The 17,972-nt window shown below is 37.6% G+C and overlaps 1 protein-coding gene across 3 annotated transcripts in view; it reads right to left on the reverse strand.

Moving 5' to 3' along the window:
- UVRAG (UV radiation resistance associated) overlaps positions 1 to 17,972 on the reverse strand; it is a gene marked incomplete at both ends in the record, with an annotated part of 330,995 nt that overhangs the window by 174,591 nt on the left and 138,432 nt on the right. For all 3 annotated transcript variants that reach the window (XM_080712064.1, XM_080712063.1, XM_080712065.1), the window contains one exon: positions 1,993 to 2,098. In XM_080712064.1, the coding sequence (XP_080568190.1) occupies positions 1,993 to 2,098 (106 nt within the window). The remainder of the gene's footprint in view (positions 1 to 1,992; positions 2,099 to 17,972) is intronic.

Consider the following 17,972-nt stretch of genomic DNA (forward strand, 5'->3'; position numbering starts at 1 on the left):
GATTTTCTGCCTTGCCACCAGCCCAAAGTGACTGGGCCAACCATGGACCAAAACTTCTAAAACTATGAATCAAAATCTTTCCTTCTTTTACATTGTTCTCAGGTATATTGTCACAGAGACAGAAAACCGAGAGATGAAAATAAATACTATAGAAAACTTTAAATAAGAAAGGGAACAGAATATACTGGGGGGGTGGCAGTAATTTTCAATGGCATTATTAAGGAATTATAGGATTTCTAAGTTCATTTTCAGTTCCAAAATCCAATGATAGCCAGACATGGTGGCACATGCTTATAATCCCAGGACTTAGGAGACCAAGACGGGAGGATCGCAGGTTTGAGGCAAGCCTCAGCAACTTAAGAATACCCTCAGCAACTTAATGAGACTCTGTTAAAAACAGAAAATAAGATAGAGCTGAGGGTTTAGCTCAAAGGTAAAATGCTCCTAGCTTCATTCCCAGTACAAAAAGATTCATTCCCAGTACAAAAATCCAATAATTTTCTTCAATGTTGAATAAGCAGCATAAAAACACAGAGTGAACCTCTGAACTTGACCTCTTTAAACTCATATATTCTATTACCGTATTCTGTATGTCACCACTTATATTGTAGAAAAACAGGATTAAATATTCATTTTTCATTCTGAGATAAAGCATATGCTGTCACTTAATGAAACAAGTAATTTCCCAGTCTTGCCTTGGGAGAGGAAAATTAGAAAAATAAAACCTAGCAATTTCTCCCCAGACAAAGGCTCTAAAAATGCAGCATTTTTGTGTACTATAGAAAGGATTAAAATTATTTTTCTCCTCCTTCAACATATTTATGGTTTGGAATCTGATCTTTTTATTGGTCCTAAGTTACAACAAAAGGTGGTTTAACAGTGTCTCTGGAATGGAAGATTTTTCATAGACAAAGAAAGTCATATGAATAAAAGAACTACTACTATAGTTATTGCAGCTACCCTAAGTTGTATGTGTGATATGTGACAGGTACAGTGCTAGCTATTTTACAGAACTATGTGAAATTGCCATGTATAGGTCAAAGTCAGTAATTATATACATTTGAACTAATCTACTAATTCCAAATTCCATGAGGCAGAAGTCTGTGTATATTAATTGCACTATTGCTTTTCTACTGGGCAAATTTCTTTCCTATTATCCTGGGCAAATCTTTTTGCTTTTATTCGGGGAGATATAGGCTCCTGTCAAGGCTGATAGTGGTGCAAAGGAAACCCGGAAGATATCGTCTACCTGTGATAGTGAGTTTGTGCAAACAAATGTTTAATTTTTATCTAGCACTTAACGTGAAGATCTGAATTTTAAATATCATAATTATAATACAACCTTCATTAAATTCTATTCATAGCCATGTGGCTTTAAAAACTCAAGAGTCATACTGCTATTCTACTTACAAAGACAGAATCTTCATTCTAAAACAGACAATTTTTCCATAGAAAAAGTATGAAGGAACCCAAAATTATACTAATATTTTATATCTGTTCATCTGGGTTGGGATTTCTGTTTTTTTAGAAAATACCTAACTAAATGAACTGTAAGAGAAAACTATCCACAAATAGTCTATTACATGCAATCCAAATAATTTATAAATTCATCTTTTAAAAGTAGATTAGTCACCATAGTTTATTTTTTCTTCTCCTGGCAGCTATTTTTCATTCACACTATACAGTTCATGTTTAGAGTTCACATTCATAAGGCATTAATAAAATAGCCTGTTAATTATCTTCTAAGTAATTGTATATAATCTAAAGTTTCATTCAATATAATAAGGCAGGCATTTTGTATGTTACATTATTAGCAGATAGGAAAGTTTACTTCTAACATTTCAATGCCAACAGACATTTCAGAGAAACATTACTACTACTACTAATGATAACTAAAGTTTTTTGGAAAAAAGAATTAATTAAAGAGGAAAATGATTCATTAATTCCCTTAAGAAAATAAGGATTTAAACAGGTAAATATATGAAAACCTACCAGCTCATTGCTTGTAGATGTGAGTCTTAGTTTTTCTTCAATTTCCTTTCCAATTTTCTGAACAGTTACCTGAGTCTGTTTAATTGCACACTGCGCTCTATGAAGCCTAGAAATATAAGTTGTAGAAAAATTTAAGTGAGTTAATTATGAACTCTAAACATAGAGCCACATATATGAATGCTAATCCTTCTAGGATAAATAGAACAATGAATTCAAACTTATGATTTCTCAATTTTGATTTACAATGAATTATCAGAGATTACAATAAATCCTAAAGCAATAGCAAGCACTCTAAAACACCCTTGGTACCTGCCTAGGTACCTGCCTGCCTCTGATATTCAGAGCTAGGGTGAACAACTCACAGTCTAGATGAGCCCATAGAAAATAAACTGGTCAAATCCTATCACTCTAAGTGTCTAGAAACTAAGGCCCTGGGAAATTAAGTGGACTGCTAAATTCACCATGAGAATACCACTGCTATTAAAGCTGACCATTACTTTTGAGTATCCGTAGGAAAAAAATAATTCATAATCAGTCCAGTTAAGAAGCTTCAATCAAGGAAGACTGCTCTCAGAAACAGATTAAAAACAATCACCATCACCACCAAACAATGATATAATAAAGTAACAGGATTTAAACACTGGATCCTCTAAATAATAACTGTATTCAGAGGCATCTTCAAAGAACACTGAAAAAAAAGGAAGAACTTTTTTTAATTTCTTTTGCTTTTGCGAGATTTTGGCTTTTTGGCTTCTGCCTTTAAATATAATTCAGAGATGTCTTACACATCACCATACCAAAAATGATGAAACTGTCTTTATTCATGAATGACAAGATTGCCATATGGAAAATTACAATGAATGTTTACTCAAACTAGTGAGTTAATTTAGCAAAGCCATGGGATACAAGGTCAATACAAATAAATCGATTACACTTCCATATATTAGCCACACACAACTGAAATAGGAAAGTTAAAAACACTCCTTTACAATAGCATCAACACCCATAAAATCCTTAGGAATAAAATAAACAGAGATGTACAAGATTCAACCCTGAAACTACAAAATCCTGCTAAGATCAGGCAAAGAAGAGCTAAATAAATTAAAAAAAAAAAAATTAAGCACACGAATGGGAAGATTCAAAATTATCTAGATGTTACTTTTCTTAAGATAGGTCAATAGTTTCATAATCTGAAAGGGCTTCATGTTGTGTTGTTGTTGTTCTGTAGTATTAAAAGGGATTTATTGTAATGTATACAGCACAACAAATAACTGAGAAGTAACAAACCAATCTTGAAATGTCTCATATTTCAAGACTTTCTATGAAATCACATGGTCTAGACAATATGGTACTAGCTTGAGGTTCAAAACATATATGAATGGCTAGGTGTTCCTGTAGTCCCAGCTACTTGGGAGACTGAGTCAGGAGGCTGGGGCAAGTGGCTCATTTGAGCGTAGGAGTTTGAGGCCAGCCTTGGCAAAACAGCAAGAACCCCAGCCCCCACCCCCCAAAATCAATGGAACTAAAAAAAATAGTGTAAGATATACACATATATGAAAAACTGATTTTTTACAAAGAAATCAAGGAAAATCAATGAAGAAAACAAAAGTGCAGAGATATTGGATAAACTTAGAAAAAAACTCAACTTCTATCTCACAGCATGCAAAAAAGTTAATTTCAGAAAGTTTATAGAAAACAAAAGCTAAAAATCTCAAAACTTCTACCAAAAAATGGAGGAGAATCTTTTGCAACTTTGTGGTAGAAAAAGACTTATTAACTAAGACACATACATACACACAATCATAAAATTAAAATGAACAAATTAGATTTTACCAAGATTCAAAAAATCTGTTCACCTAAGATACCATTAAGAAATGAAAAGGCAGTTCACAGACTGGGGAAAAAAGTATTTATTTGAAAAACATTTCTCTGACAAAGGACTGTCTAGAGTATATAAAGAACTATTACAAATCACTAACAAAAAGACAGTCCACTGAAAAACAGACACAAAAGAGAAACAAACACTTCAAAAATAAGATATAAGAATGGCCAATAAGCACAGGAAAAGTTATGTAACATTTTAGTCATTATGGGAATGTAAATTAAAATCATGAAATACTATCACAAAGGGGTTAGAAAGGCTAAAATTAAAATGACAATACCAAATGCTGACAAGGATGTAGAGCAACTGGAAGGAACTTACATGCATTACTGGAACAAGAGTTAATACTCTCATTTTTAAAAGTTTTACTAGTAGATATTTGTCCAAATGAAAACATATGTCCATAAGAATGTTCATGGAAAATTATCCAAATGTCCAAAGATATACTCAAACAGGGAAAGTCTTACTCAGTAATAAAAAATATAAAACTGGGTCACACAAGAATATGGATGGGCCTCAACAACACTGAGTAAAAAAATAAAATAAAAACCCCAAACAAAAAGCACACAGTAGTGTATGGCTCCCTTTAAACAAAGTTTGAGGAAGGGTAAAGCAGGCCTGCGGGGACAAAGGCAAAGCGCACTCCTTGGCTGCGTGGGCTGGGCTGAGTGAGCCGGGCAGAAGTACTATCTGAGCCAAAGGGAGTGGCCTGCATCTTGATGGGGCGACTCCTACAGTGAATACACAGAACTTACATTTAAGATCTGTATATTATACTCTACATAGAGTTTACTTCAGATTTTATAAGTAGGCCATTAATCCTAATCTGAAAGGTTTCATATTTATGACAGGTTGATTTTACTAAGGATTTGATGGCACCAATACTTTTGCCAACACCATTTTTATTATTAGGACACTGAATATTCAAAGGATTCCTGGCATACTCTGCACTTTTGGAAATTGCTTGATAGTTGTTGAGGGTTTCTTAGATAACATAAAAGGCAACTCTCATTGAAGCTACTTTGATTATGAGATTGGTGATTGAACAACTTTCTTAGGACGTCTACAGAATCTGACAGAGAAGATTCTACTCCACCCTATTACCCCCAGCCCTGGCCGCTGGTCTGGGTGGGTACGTGTGTTTAATGCGCATTGACAGGGACACTCTCTTATAAAGGTAGCTCTTCAGAAATTTTAAAGAAAAGAGGAAGCGGGCCCTTTATGAAGTGGACCCTGCCTACGCTTCCAGCCTCCTTTCCTGACATTCTTTACCTTGCACCCTCAACTACAGCAAACTGAAGGATGCCAATTCTCCAAACTCATCATGTCACTTCTCACTCTGTACCCATGTATGAGCTGTTGTACCTGCCTACAGGTGCTCACTGCCCTTAACAGGCACATGAATCCTGATCTAATGAGCGGCAGCTCAAGCCTAACCTCTTTTCCAACGGCCTTCCCAACTATTCCAGACAGGCAGAGGCACTCCTTCTCTAGAAATACACACCACATCCTGTATTTGACACCACGATTACAGAACCACTTTTACACAACTCTTTATTCCCTTGTCTGTTTCCTTACTGGATCTTTCTAAAGAAAGAAAGAAAGAAACCTCATTTTCTGATATATATGTAAAATGCTTAGCACAGAATGCGGCACAGAGGTATTCAAAATATATTTGCTGACTGAACATCTAATGTCTAACATTATAGTCCCCAAAGTTGATATCTTTTGATTGATACAGTGAGAGACTAATTGAAAGATCAGTGTGAGGGTCATACATTTATAACTTCGAAATATTATACTGAAACAAAAGTCACACAAATTACAGACCACTCGCTCAGGTAGGGAAATGGGTAATTTTTAATAAAATTGAAATGCTTATCAACACAAAGGAGAAATCAACAAAATAGTCTGTTACTTTAAAAGGGTGAAAGTACTGCCTAAGACTTCACTGGTGCTATGCAAACAACCCTGTCAAATGGTAAAGACTTTAAAAATAAAAATGATTCATGACCATAATTAATGTATGACTTCAACTATTTGGCTCTCACTGCCCCAGACGCTTTCTGATCTTACCTTAGGGGCTTAAAACACACAGACAGAGCCACATTTCCTCCAATCTTCAGTGTTATCCAAATAGACTTTCAGAGCCCCTGCTACATCAAGACAGAGCTAATAATGTCCCCCTTTCAAATCCAGCAGGAGAATCAAAGTTTGAAGTGTTTAGGCTTTCAAAAATAACGAGGGACATCTTGATTCCCCTGGGGTTGAGGAGGTGAAGGACTGACAAGAAGAGAAACAACTGCTTTACCTCCAAATGGCTGGCTAGTTTCGGGGGAATGCTTTTTGATTTTGTGAACTAGGAAAGGAATCCATAAAGAAAGATATATACACTCTCCAGTCACATGGGTGACTGGTCAGTAATAATGCTAATACTCCCCAGGCCAGTATAAAATCCATCCTCATGAGTGCTGGGGAAGAGAGATCAAGTAGCTGTGTGATTGGTTTTCTGGTGATAGCAAAGAGATACATTCCTATTATTTAATTATTTGAAATAGTGATAAATTGAAACTGGGCTGAATAAAAGTTCCTTGAGATTAGATATTGCTGTGAATATAAAGATACACTGGAGGCCGGGCGTGGTGGCGCACGCTTGTAATCCCCGCGCTTGGGAGGCAGAGACAGGAGGATCGCGCAGGTTCGAAGCCAGCCGCGCGCGCTGGCTTAGGAGACCCTGTTTCCAAATAAAAATGTAAAAATAGGTCTGGGAGTGTAGCCGGAGGTAGAAGGGCTTCCAGGAACCCCAGTACCACCAAAAAATAAATAAATAAATAAATAAATAAATAAATAAATAAATAAAATAAAGATACACTGAACAAAAGGCATTATGTCAAATAAATATCAGTAAAGATCAACTGTAATCTTGGTAGAGGCTAGAAGATAATATTATGGACTAAGTGCTGATCAGACTACCTCTGAAATGCTGCGTTCAAGTTTAAGATTGGACACTGGCAGAAAGGCAGTGAAGTACAGTTTCCTATGGCTTGCAGAGAGAGAAAAAGGGGGAAATGGATGCAGAAAAGACAGAAGTCTATTGAGACAAATGAATACCTTATCAATGATGGTTTCGTAGAATACACAGAGATCAGATTTTATTCTGAAGGCATTAAAAATCATGAAAAAGTTGGAAAATATTCAATTATACTTGTACTTTAGAATATTCTTTCTTGTAGTAATAAAGTGAATGGGACACAGGAAAAAAAGAGTATAAAGGGGGATGTCCTGGCGACAGTCCACACAACAAACGGCATGGTCCTAAGTTCGCAGAGTGAAAGATGGTGTAGAGTAAAAAGAGAGAGGGGAGAGGTAAAGATGGATACCCGAAAACAAAGCCCCCACTGCTATGGCTCAGATGGCTTAATTGTGCCCCCACCAAGGTGTAAGTGATTGAAGGCTTGGTCCTCAAGGTGGCAGACCTTTAAGAGGTGGGGTCTAGTAGGAGATCCCTGGGCTACTGGAGGCGCTCTCAGAAGGAAGGTCTTATGTGGCCCCTTGGGTTCTCAAGAGAGGGCTGTTATAGGAGTAAACCTGACCCACCCAAGCGCTCTTTATTCATGGTATGAAATATGATCCTTCCTCCTAGGCACACTCCACCATCTGCCATCCACCTGGGCCTTCTCCAGAGCCTGCACAATATTGTCTGGACTCTGAACCTCCAGAATTGTGAGCTAAATAAGCCTCTCCACTTCATAGCAGACCGTGTCAGGTATTTGATTAGTGGAAGAAAGCTGACTAATGCAGCAATTGCATGATGAAAGAGAAGACATCACTACAGATCCTGTAAACATATAAAGGGAATTAAGTAGAGATTATAAACAATTTAATTCAGATGAAATAGGCAAAATGCTGAAACACAAATTTCCAAAACCAAAGAAATAGAAAATATATGATCACTATCTGTTAAAGAAATTAAATGTGTTATTAAACACCTCCCCACATTGAATATACTAGGCTCAAAATGGCTTGCTGGTGAAATAACATTTGTATAAATCTTTCAGATAAGGCCAGGTATGGTAGCATACACCTATAATCCCAGTATATGGGAGGCCAAGGCAGGAGAATTGTAGGTTCGAGGCTAGCTTCAGTAATTTAGAAAGGCCCTCAGCAATTTAGTAAGACCCTATTCCAAAATAAAAAATAAAATAGGGCTAGAGTTGTGGGTCAGAGATAGAACACTCTGGGTTCAATCTGGATACCCCCCAAAACAAAACAAAAGAAAACAAAACCTCCTAGTGTGGTTGCGCACACTTGTAATCCCAGTACTTGGGAGGCTGAAACTGGAGAACTGCAGGTTCATGGACAGCCTGAACTACTTAGTAAGGCCCTCCACAACTTAGTGAGACTCTGTTTCAAAATAATGAATCAAAAAAGTAGGGCTGAGGGTATAGATTGGAGGTAGAATGCCCCTGGGTTCAATCCCCAGTACCAAAAACAAACAAACAACAACAACAACAACAACAAAAAAAAAACCCAGAGTAGAAAAGAGAATATTTTCATTTATTTTATAAGGCAAATATAAAACTAATACCCAAACATAAAAGAACATTATAAGAAAATTACAGACTAATGTCACACAAATAATTCTAATACTGCATTAAGGTTAATAAATCTTGATTAAGTGCATTTAATCTAAGCAGTGCAAGTTTGGTATAACATTTGAAAATAAATGACAGAATAAAGGTGAAAAAATCACATAATTATCTTACAAGATGCAAACAAAAAGACATTTAATAAAGTGCAATACCTGTTAATAATGAAAAACAAAATAAATCCTCACAAAATAGGGGAAAAAGGAAACTTCCTAAATCTGATAAAGGATTTACACACACACACACACACACACACACACACACACACACACCCCTAGAGCAACTATGACCTATGACCAAACAAGGCAAAGATGTTCATTTTCATCATTTTGTTCAACACTGACCTCAAGGTCCAAACCACTGCAATAAAGCAACTCAAAAACTCATAAATATAGGAGAGCAATAAGCAATAAATGTCTATATGCTATGCTTGTGTAGCTAGCAAAATTCAAAGGAATCTACAGTCCAACTACTAGGACTCATGACAATTTAGCAAATTATAAGATTCCATAATAATATACGAAAGTCAATTAGTGTTTCTATAACTAAGGATAAATCTAATGAAGAATATTAAAATCTATATTCACTGATGAGAAATATTAAAGAACTAAATAAATGAAGACAAAACCATTTCAGAGAATCAAAGACAATATCATTAAGTCTCCCTAAGCTGATTTTTAGAGTTGAAGTAATCCCAATCAAAACTTTTTTTGTGGAAATTGACAAGCTGATTCTAAAAGTAAAATGAAAATACAAAAGACCTAGAATAGCCAAGAAAATGCTGGAGATCAAAGTCAGAAGTCTTATACTGCCAGATTTTACAACTTTCCATAAAGCTACAGTAAGGTAGCAGTAGTTATATGAAACTAAACAAATAGATCATTCAAATATAATCCAGGTTATAGAAATAGACCTATTACTATATAATCAGTTTATTTTTATTAGGAAAAGAAAATTTCTGCCAATAAACAGCACTAAAATAATATTCATGTAAGAAAAAAATAGACCTTACTGTGTATCTTACCTCATATGCACAATTTAATTTGAGATGAATTGGAGACCTGAATGTAAAAGTTAGAACTATAAAGTTCCTAGAGTAACATATAGGAAAATAAATTTATGATCTTAGATTAGGCAAAGATTTCTTAAATAGAATTCATCAGAAAGTAATATTGAGAAAATGGAAAAAACTATGGCATAGAATGCAAAAAAACCACTCTATACATATACACAGACATACCTACAAAGAACTCCTTCACTTCAAATAGATAAAATGCAATCAACTGAATAAAACAAATGAACAGAATATTTGAATAAACACTTCACAAAAGAAGACATAAGAATGGCTAATAATGACCACATGAAATGGTGGTCAATATTTTTAGTCATTATAGAACTAAACACCAAAACAATATACCATCACCAGCATATAATAATGGCTAGAATTTACAAAACTGCCAATACCAAGTGATGTCAACAGGCAGAACAACTAAAACTTTCACACACTGCTATGAAACTGTGCAACTACTTTGGAAAAATGTGTGGTAATATATAATAATATACACTATTCTTAGGCATAATAAGAGAAATAGAAGCATATGACCACAAAAGACATGCATGAGGTTTCTGTGTTAGCTTTTCATTATTACAATGAAATACTTGAGGCAGATAATATGTGATTTTTCTTTTTTTAAGGCTTATTTCACTTGTAGTCCTGGAGGTTCAAAGTTCAAGATGGGGGGGTGGGGGGAGAGAAATGGTTCTGTCTTTGGTGAAGGCAGTCGGTAATGTCACATTATGGAAGAAACTTGTGTATTACAGCAAACAATCACATCTCAACCAGGAAGGGGGAGTGCTATTTTTATAACCACCTCCTCATGAGAATTATTAAGGTGTCAGGAGCTACTTGATCCCTTCAAAGGGCAGTGCCCTCTCCCACCTAAAAACTTCCCACTATGGCCCACCTCCTTAAGTTCCACCACCTCCCAACACCACCAACATGGTAACCACACTCGATGGGTTCTTGGGGGACACTTAAACTATATCTAAGCCACAGAAGTGTTCCTATATTCTTAAGAACCCGAAAGTACAAACAACCCAATGTCTAACTCAATGGATAAACAAACCGTGACACCTTCATAGAAGGAAATACCACTCAACAATAAAAGTGCTACCACATTCGCTAGCCAGTGTTTGAAATTTATCCATGTTGTTGTTCTATACAACATAAGTTTCAAACACTGGCTAGCGAATGTGGTAGCACATGCATATAATCTCAGCTATTCAGGAGGCTAAGGAGGATCTCAAATTTGAGGCCAACCTAGGCAACTAAGTGAGATTTTATCTCAAAATGAAATGTTGAGAGAGGACTGGGGATGTAGCTTAGTTACATAACATTTGCTTAGCATGTGTGAGGCCCTAGGTTCAATCTCAAAATAAAAAAGAAAAGAGAAACCTAGGTTGGTTCCATATTTTGGCTATTACGAATTGTGCTGCTATGAACATAGGAATGCATATGTTACTATAGTTCTCTGATTTCAACACCTTTGGAAAAATACCCAGGAGTGGTAGAGCTGGATCATATGGTGGATGTATTCCCAGTTTTCTAAGTAATCTCCACAGTGGCTGAACTAGTTTGCACTCCCACCAACAGTATAAGAGTTCCTCTTTCCCCACATCCTCGCCAGCAATTGCTGTTGTTTGATTTCTTTATGTTTGCCACTCTGATTGGGGTTAGATGGAATCTCAGCGTAGTTTTGATTTGCATCTCCCTGATGGCTAGTGATGTTGAACATCTTTTCATGTATCTATTGGCCCTTTGTATCTCTTCTTTTGTGAAGTGTCTATTCATTTCAGTTGCCCATTTCTTGATTGGGTTGTTTTGCTGTGCAGAGTCTTTTGAACTCTTTATATATTCTGGATATTAGCCCTTTATCAGAGTGGTGGCTGGTAAAGATCTTCTCCCATTCTGTAGGCTTCCTCTTTAGGTTCTTGATGGTTTCCTTTGATGAGAAGAAACTTTTTAGTTTGATGTCATCCCACTTGTTAATTCTTGCTTTAATTTTTTGCACTTTGGAGGTCTTGTTAAGAAAGTTACTGCCTGTGCCTATATGTTGGAGTGTTGAGCCTATGCTCTCCTCTACTAACTTCACAGTCTCTGGTCTAATTTCTAAGTCTTTGATCCATCTCAAGTTGATTCCTATGCACTAGGTCTCCATCAACAGAAGAATGAATTGAAAAATTATGGGAAATATACACAATGGAATTCTATTCAGCTATAAAGAAGAACAAAATCATGCCGTTCACAAGATGGAAAGATCTGGAGAACACTGTGTTAAGTGAGATCAGTCAAGCACAGAAAGAGAAGGGACATATGTTTTCTCTAATATACCCAAACTAGGGAGCACTGGGGATACCAGAGAGATTCCAGATAATGGAGGGGAAATTTCAAAAAGCTAGAATGGAAGGATAGGAGAGGAAGAAGGCTGAGGTTGATTAATGGAGGAGCTACACCCAAATATGTGTAAAAATATGAATATAACATGGTTAACCTGGACATTCATTGTTGGGATGGGGGGTAAGAGAAATAGAGGGGAGAGGGCACCAAGCACAGTCTAAATGTATACCATTTTCAACATGTTCCACATATAAATAAAATATTTAAAAATAAAAAATAAAAGAAATTAAAAAAAAAAGAAAGAGAAAAGTGAAGTGGGGCGTGGTGGCACACGCTTGTAATCCCAGCATTTGGGAGGCTAAGACCAGAGGATTGCAGTTCGTGGACAGCCTCAGCTACTTAGTGAAGCCCTCCACAACTTAGTGGGACCCTGTTTCAAAATAAAGAATAAAAAATAGGGCAAGGAGTGTAGCTCAGAGGTCGAATGTCCCTGGGTTCCATCCTAAAACCCATAAAAAAAAAAAGAAAAGGGGGAAAAACAACCAAATGAACAAAACAAACAAACCTGAATGCTAAACAAAAGAGGTCAGAAACTAAAAAAGTGCAATGTATGATCCCACTGTAAGAAGAAAAAGTAGTAAACAATGAGGCAACAAGAAAAGTGCTGGACCCAGCCAGAGATGGGAGTGAAGGGAGCCTAATGACTGACAAATGGGAACAAAGGAATTTGCTGGGTAGTGACAGAATACTAACTTTAATTTGAATGATGATGATGTATGTATGTGTACTTATAAAAATTCACCAAGCTGCACATTGGGTTCTCTGTGTTTTATTATATGTAAATTATCCTGCAAAAGGCTGGGTATGGTGGTACACACCTATAATCCAGAACTTAGGAGGCTGAGACAGGGGAGGATCAAAGTATCATGGCCAGCCTTAGCAATTTAGGGAAGCCCTCAGCAAAGTAGTGAGAACCTTGGTGGCGCACACTTGTAATACCCGCGCTTGGGAGGTGGAGACAGGAGGATTACACAGGTTCGAAGCCAGCCGTGCTGGCTTAAGAGACCCTGTTTCCAAATAAAAATATATATAAAAAAATAGGTCTGGGAGTGTAGCCTGGAGGTAGAAGGGTCTCCAGGAACCCCAGTACCACCAAAAAAATAATTAATTAAAAAATAATAAAAAAGAACTGGGGATGTACTTCAGAGACAGAATGCCCCTGGATAAAATACGCATACGCATATGCGCACGCGTGCACACACACACACACACACACACACACGCAATTCTGCAAAATAAAAAGAAGAAAGAATGGTATATGGCTTAGGGAAAGAGGAAAATAGTGATGCCTTGTGCTGAGGTGGGGAACACAGGAGGAGCATTTTGAGAAGTTCTGTTTTCAGCCCTTGATGGCTATGTGACATCCAAGAGGAGTGCGGAAGGAGCTGAACATAAGGATCTATAGCTCAGGAGGTAGATCCTCGCCAGAGATAAAATGTGGTAATCATTACACGCAGATGCTAATAACATTATGAAATGTTACATTTCACAACACCATTAACTCTAGGAGAGTGAATGAGATCACCCTGCAAGACTGTGAGAATGAGAGAGAACAGAGCCTAGAACAGAATATGGAGGAACATCAATTTTCAAGAGATTAAAGACCAAAAAAAAAAAAAAAAAAAACAAACCTGCAGAAAATTCTGAGCCAAAACACCCACAGAAACAGGATAGCTGGGAGTGTCGATTTTATGGCAATTGAAGAAACAGAATGTCCCTAAAAAGGAATGACCACTGTCTCTGAATCAAGCCTTCTAATAAGATCTAGTCTGTTATCCACATATTTAGTAATTGATCGAAAAAGCCACTTTCAAACCTGCTTACTTCTAGATGCATTGCCACCACCCTTCACCTTGCCAACAGCACCCTGCCTGGCTTCTCAGCCTCAGCTCTGGCTCCGCTCAATTCCATTCCCTACTCAGTAGCTAAGTGCCCTCTCTTCATTTGCTCAGTTACTCAGCCTCTGGAATGCCTGTCTTACAAGCTTTATCCATATATTTTGATATGACCTATATGACCATGTGCAACAATCTTCAGGTGAAAGTGGGCAGGACATAAAGACTAGAGGCTTTGCACCAACCAGTAACACAGTCTAGGACTCCAGGTTTCTCTTCTCATAGGCTAAAAGAGATTTTAGAAGTTCTCATTTATCTTGCAAATACAGAGGCTTTGACACATATCTAAGATTAAATTCCCTTCAAGAGAGCCTGGCATGGTGGTGCACGCTTGTAATCCCAGCATTCGGGAGGCTGAGACCGGAGTTGCGGTTCACAGACAGCCTCAGCTACTTAGTGAGGCCCTCTGCAACTCAGTGAGACTCGGTTTCAAAATAAAGAATAAAAAATAGGGCAGGGGCTGTAGCTCAGAGGTCTAATGCCCCTGGGTTCCATCCCCAGACCCGAAAATAAATAAATAAATAAATTAATTAATTAATTCCCTTGGAGACAACTAGAAATATCACAACTTACAAACTTAACACTTAAAAAGATGAGTGCTGTCTAATACAACTATACCTAACCACTTTCACTTTCTTTACCTCTGATAAATACTAAATGTTTACATACTCTAGGCCGTCCAACAGCTTAAGGTTTGGTTATCTAGACAGTTGGTCCCCTTTTCCTTTAGTAATGTATCAAAGAGTAGTTAACACACCACATGTATACTTTGAGTCATATGGATAACACCTTCCATTGATGATAAAAGATTTCCCAGTGACTAAAAAGGCTGTGATCTGTAAAAGTTTCCCCGAAACAGAACAATTCACAAGATATTTGGGGGTATTCTCTTTAAATTAAACCGACTGCACGACAATCAGAATCACTGCAGTGCTCCAGAACTCTTAACTGACGGCAATTCACAAGGAGCACGCCTGCCATTCCCTCAACCCCCTCCCGTGCTCAGTCCCCTAAGCCTGTGGATTCTTCTTTCCGTCTGCTCTTATCTACCTCATTCATTTCGATCATTCCCAATATAAACACTCCAGCATTAATAAAATGCCTTCCTTTTTCTGATCTTTACCCTCTTCAATCCATTTGGAATACTGCCATAATACTCTTCCTAAAACATATTTCAACAGCATCCTACAGAAAATCGTGATAGCGAAATGGGGCCACGAGATCAATGAGGACATTAACAGGCCAGGAGGACTCCTTAAACAAAAAAGCAGGGCCTTGTACTAAGATGAATTACCATGATTCTACAATTTATGACTAGATGATATTATTTACTTGAAAATAATCCATGGCTATTTACTGAAAAACAGATTAAGACTTCATTTTAACCTGGCAAGTCAAAGTTCAATAAAATCTAGTTTAGACATAATCATATTAACACTTGTTAAAACTCCAAGATCTAACAGTGTCTAGTACTTAGTATCCTTTATTTATTTATAAGTTACTATTAAGTGAATAAACATCCATATAGCGCTTGCGATAGGCCATTCACTGGGCTAAAAATACTTCAAATAATCTTCATTTAATTCTCATAAATAATCCATTTTTCTCACAACAATCCACAGACTTTGTACATCATTATTTCCATTCTGCATGGAAGAAAACTAAAAGTTAGTAAGCAGCAGGTTGGCAGATTCAGGATTCAAATCAAGGTTGGTGTAACTCCAAGGCCTATGACCTTCCCTGCTACCTATTCTCCATCATTCCCAAGATAATCCTGACATCTTTTCTCCAAACACACCTCAGTATCAGTAACAGATTGTATGTTGACATATTTGCAGTTTCCAAAGTGCGTTTTTTTCTCCGACATATTCTTCAGCTTGAAACGTCCAACTACAGGGGTCCGACTCTGGTGCGCTTCCTACCATAACTGGTAACTCTGTGCCTTTCCCTTTGATTATTCTACTATTCTGCTCACAATATACTGCATGCTTAAATACTGCTTTCTGTTCTGTTATCTTTGTGGTAAGCAGAACTCTAGAGTGCTCCCCCAAGATTCCCACCGCCTGGCATAAACGTCCTGTGCCATCTCCCCCTAGGTATCAGCCGGACTTACAAATGTGAGAGGACACTATATTCGATTTGGGTTGTTATTTTTACAGGTGAAGAGATCTGAGAAGTAGAACTGAGATTCCAAATCAGCTGACTTAGTTAACTGAAAGAGAGATAACTGTGCCCCTATCAAATACATAGGTTAAGGCCCTAACTACCAATGTATTTGGAAACAGGGCTTTTAAGAGGTCACTGAGGCTAAATGGAGTCATAAAGGTACATCCTAATCCTACAGGACTGGGGGCCTCTCTCTACATTTCTGTACCAAAGAAAGGCTCTGTGAGGACAGCAAGAGGATGACCATCTGGAAGACAGAAAAAGAACCTCACCAGACACTGAGCCACACTGGCACCTTCAGCTCAGACTTCCTATCTTCAGTCTATGAGAAAATAAGTTTCTGTTGTTCGAGCCACCCAGTCTGGTATTTTGTTATGGCAGCCAAAGCTAATACATTGGGGTAGGTCTGATCTAATCAGGTAAGCTCTTAAAAGGGGCTGGCGCTTCCTGAAAGAAGAGATTTGAAGCCTCTGCAGTGGCCTAGGTGGTAAGGAACTACAGGCAGCCTCTGTGGAGTTGACAGCTGTACCAGATGACAACCAGTAAAAGAACTGAGGCCTCAGCCATACAAACCACAAGGAAGAGAACGCTGCCAACAACCACATGAGCTGAAATAAGGACCCTGAGCTCCAGCAAGGAACAGAGCACGGCTGCACCATGACTTCAGCCGTGTGAGAACATGGGCAAAGAACCCAAGTTAGCTGGGCCCAAATTTCTAACCTAACGAAGTCACGTGATCCTAAGTGGGTATCATTTAAAGCCACTGAATTTGTGACAATTTATTATGCAACAAAAGAAAACGAGTATACTCTTTCAACCCAAATCTTGACTACCCTTCTTTCAAAAACCAGTTTGAATATCAACTGAGTATATTACCACACTAGTCAAGAAAACATGTGTACTTTATAAATCTTCAGGCTACCCTCATCTGATAATGATAAACATATCTTTAATCTGATTCATTTGTTCTAATTTCACACTAAGCACTCTATATTGCTAGTACTGAGTCGAGTGTTGAGAGAAACAAAAGACTGAAAATAGTCCAAGCTCTCTGGAAGCATACAATTTATTTACATATTCATAAATAAACATTTACTGAGTGCCAAACTCGGCCAAGCCGGGGTTAGGTAATGAAAATACAGAGATTAGATATACCCTTCTTTATAATGCTCAAACATTGTGAAGAAATGGGTATGCAAACAATTATAACAACATGATACATGCTAAAATTGAAGTATATGCTGCTGAGCAGAAAAGAGAAGCATCTAGTCTAGGGGTTGGGTTGGATGGGAGCAAAATTTTTCCAGAGAACAACAACAAAAATAAAAAACAACAGCAACAAAAAAAAAACCTGAGCTGACATTAGAAAGAAAAGTAGGAATTAGCTAGGTAAACAGAGACAAAGATATAGCAGATGAGGGAAATTTTTTAAAAGCGGATAAAAGGCAGCATAACATTTTTAAGAACTATGCCTTTAAGTGGTGATGATAAGAGATGAGGATAAAGAGGTAGGCAGAGGTCAGATTACACAGACTTGGTATGGCAGCCCAAGGAATTTCATTCCTAAGGCAGTGGAGTAAGTTTTAAGTCTGAAGACCTGATCAACTGGGTCTTTTAAACTAAAGACTCCTTGGGCTGCAGTGTGGAAACACGTGAAAACAGACCCAGAGATTCATTTTGGAAGAGGGAACTCAGTTACAAGTCCAGGAATAGTTAATATTTGGTAAGCATACCCCCTGCACTAGCGCTGGGAGTGTGGCTCTATCTAGACCTCATGTCATGCTGCAGTCATTGGTTTACTAGCTTCCTCCAGCACTGGATCCCACAGTCCTCAAAGCCTAGGCCTCCATCTTCAGTGCTGGTGCTCCTGAGCTTCCTCGTAGGACCTCAGTGCATACAGGCCTTCAATAACAGACCTTCAACAAGCATTA

The sequence above is a fragment of the Muscardinus avellanarius genome, assembly GCF_963383645.1.
Source record: "Muscardinus avellanarius genome assembly, chromosome: 1".
NCBI classification, from domain to species: Eukaryota; Metazoa; Chordata; class Mammalia; order Rodentia; family Gliridae; genus Muscardinus; species Muscardinus avellanarius.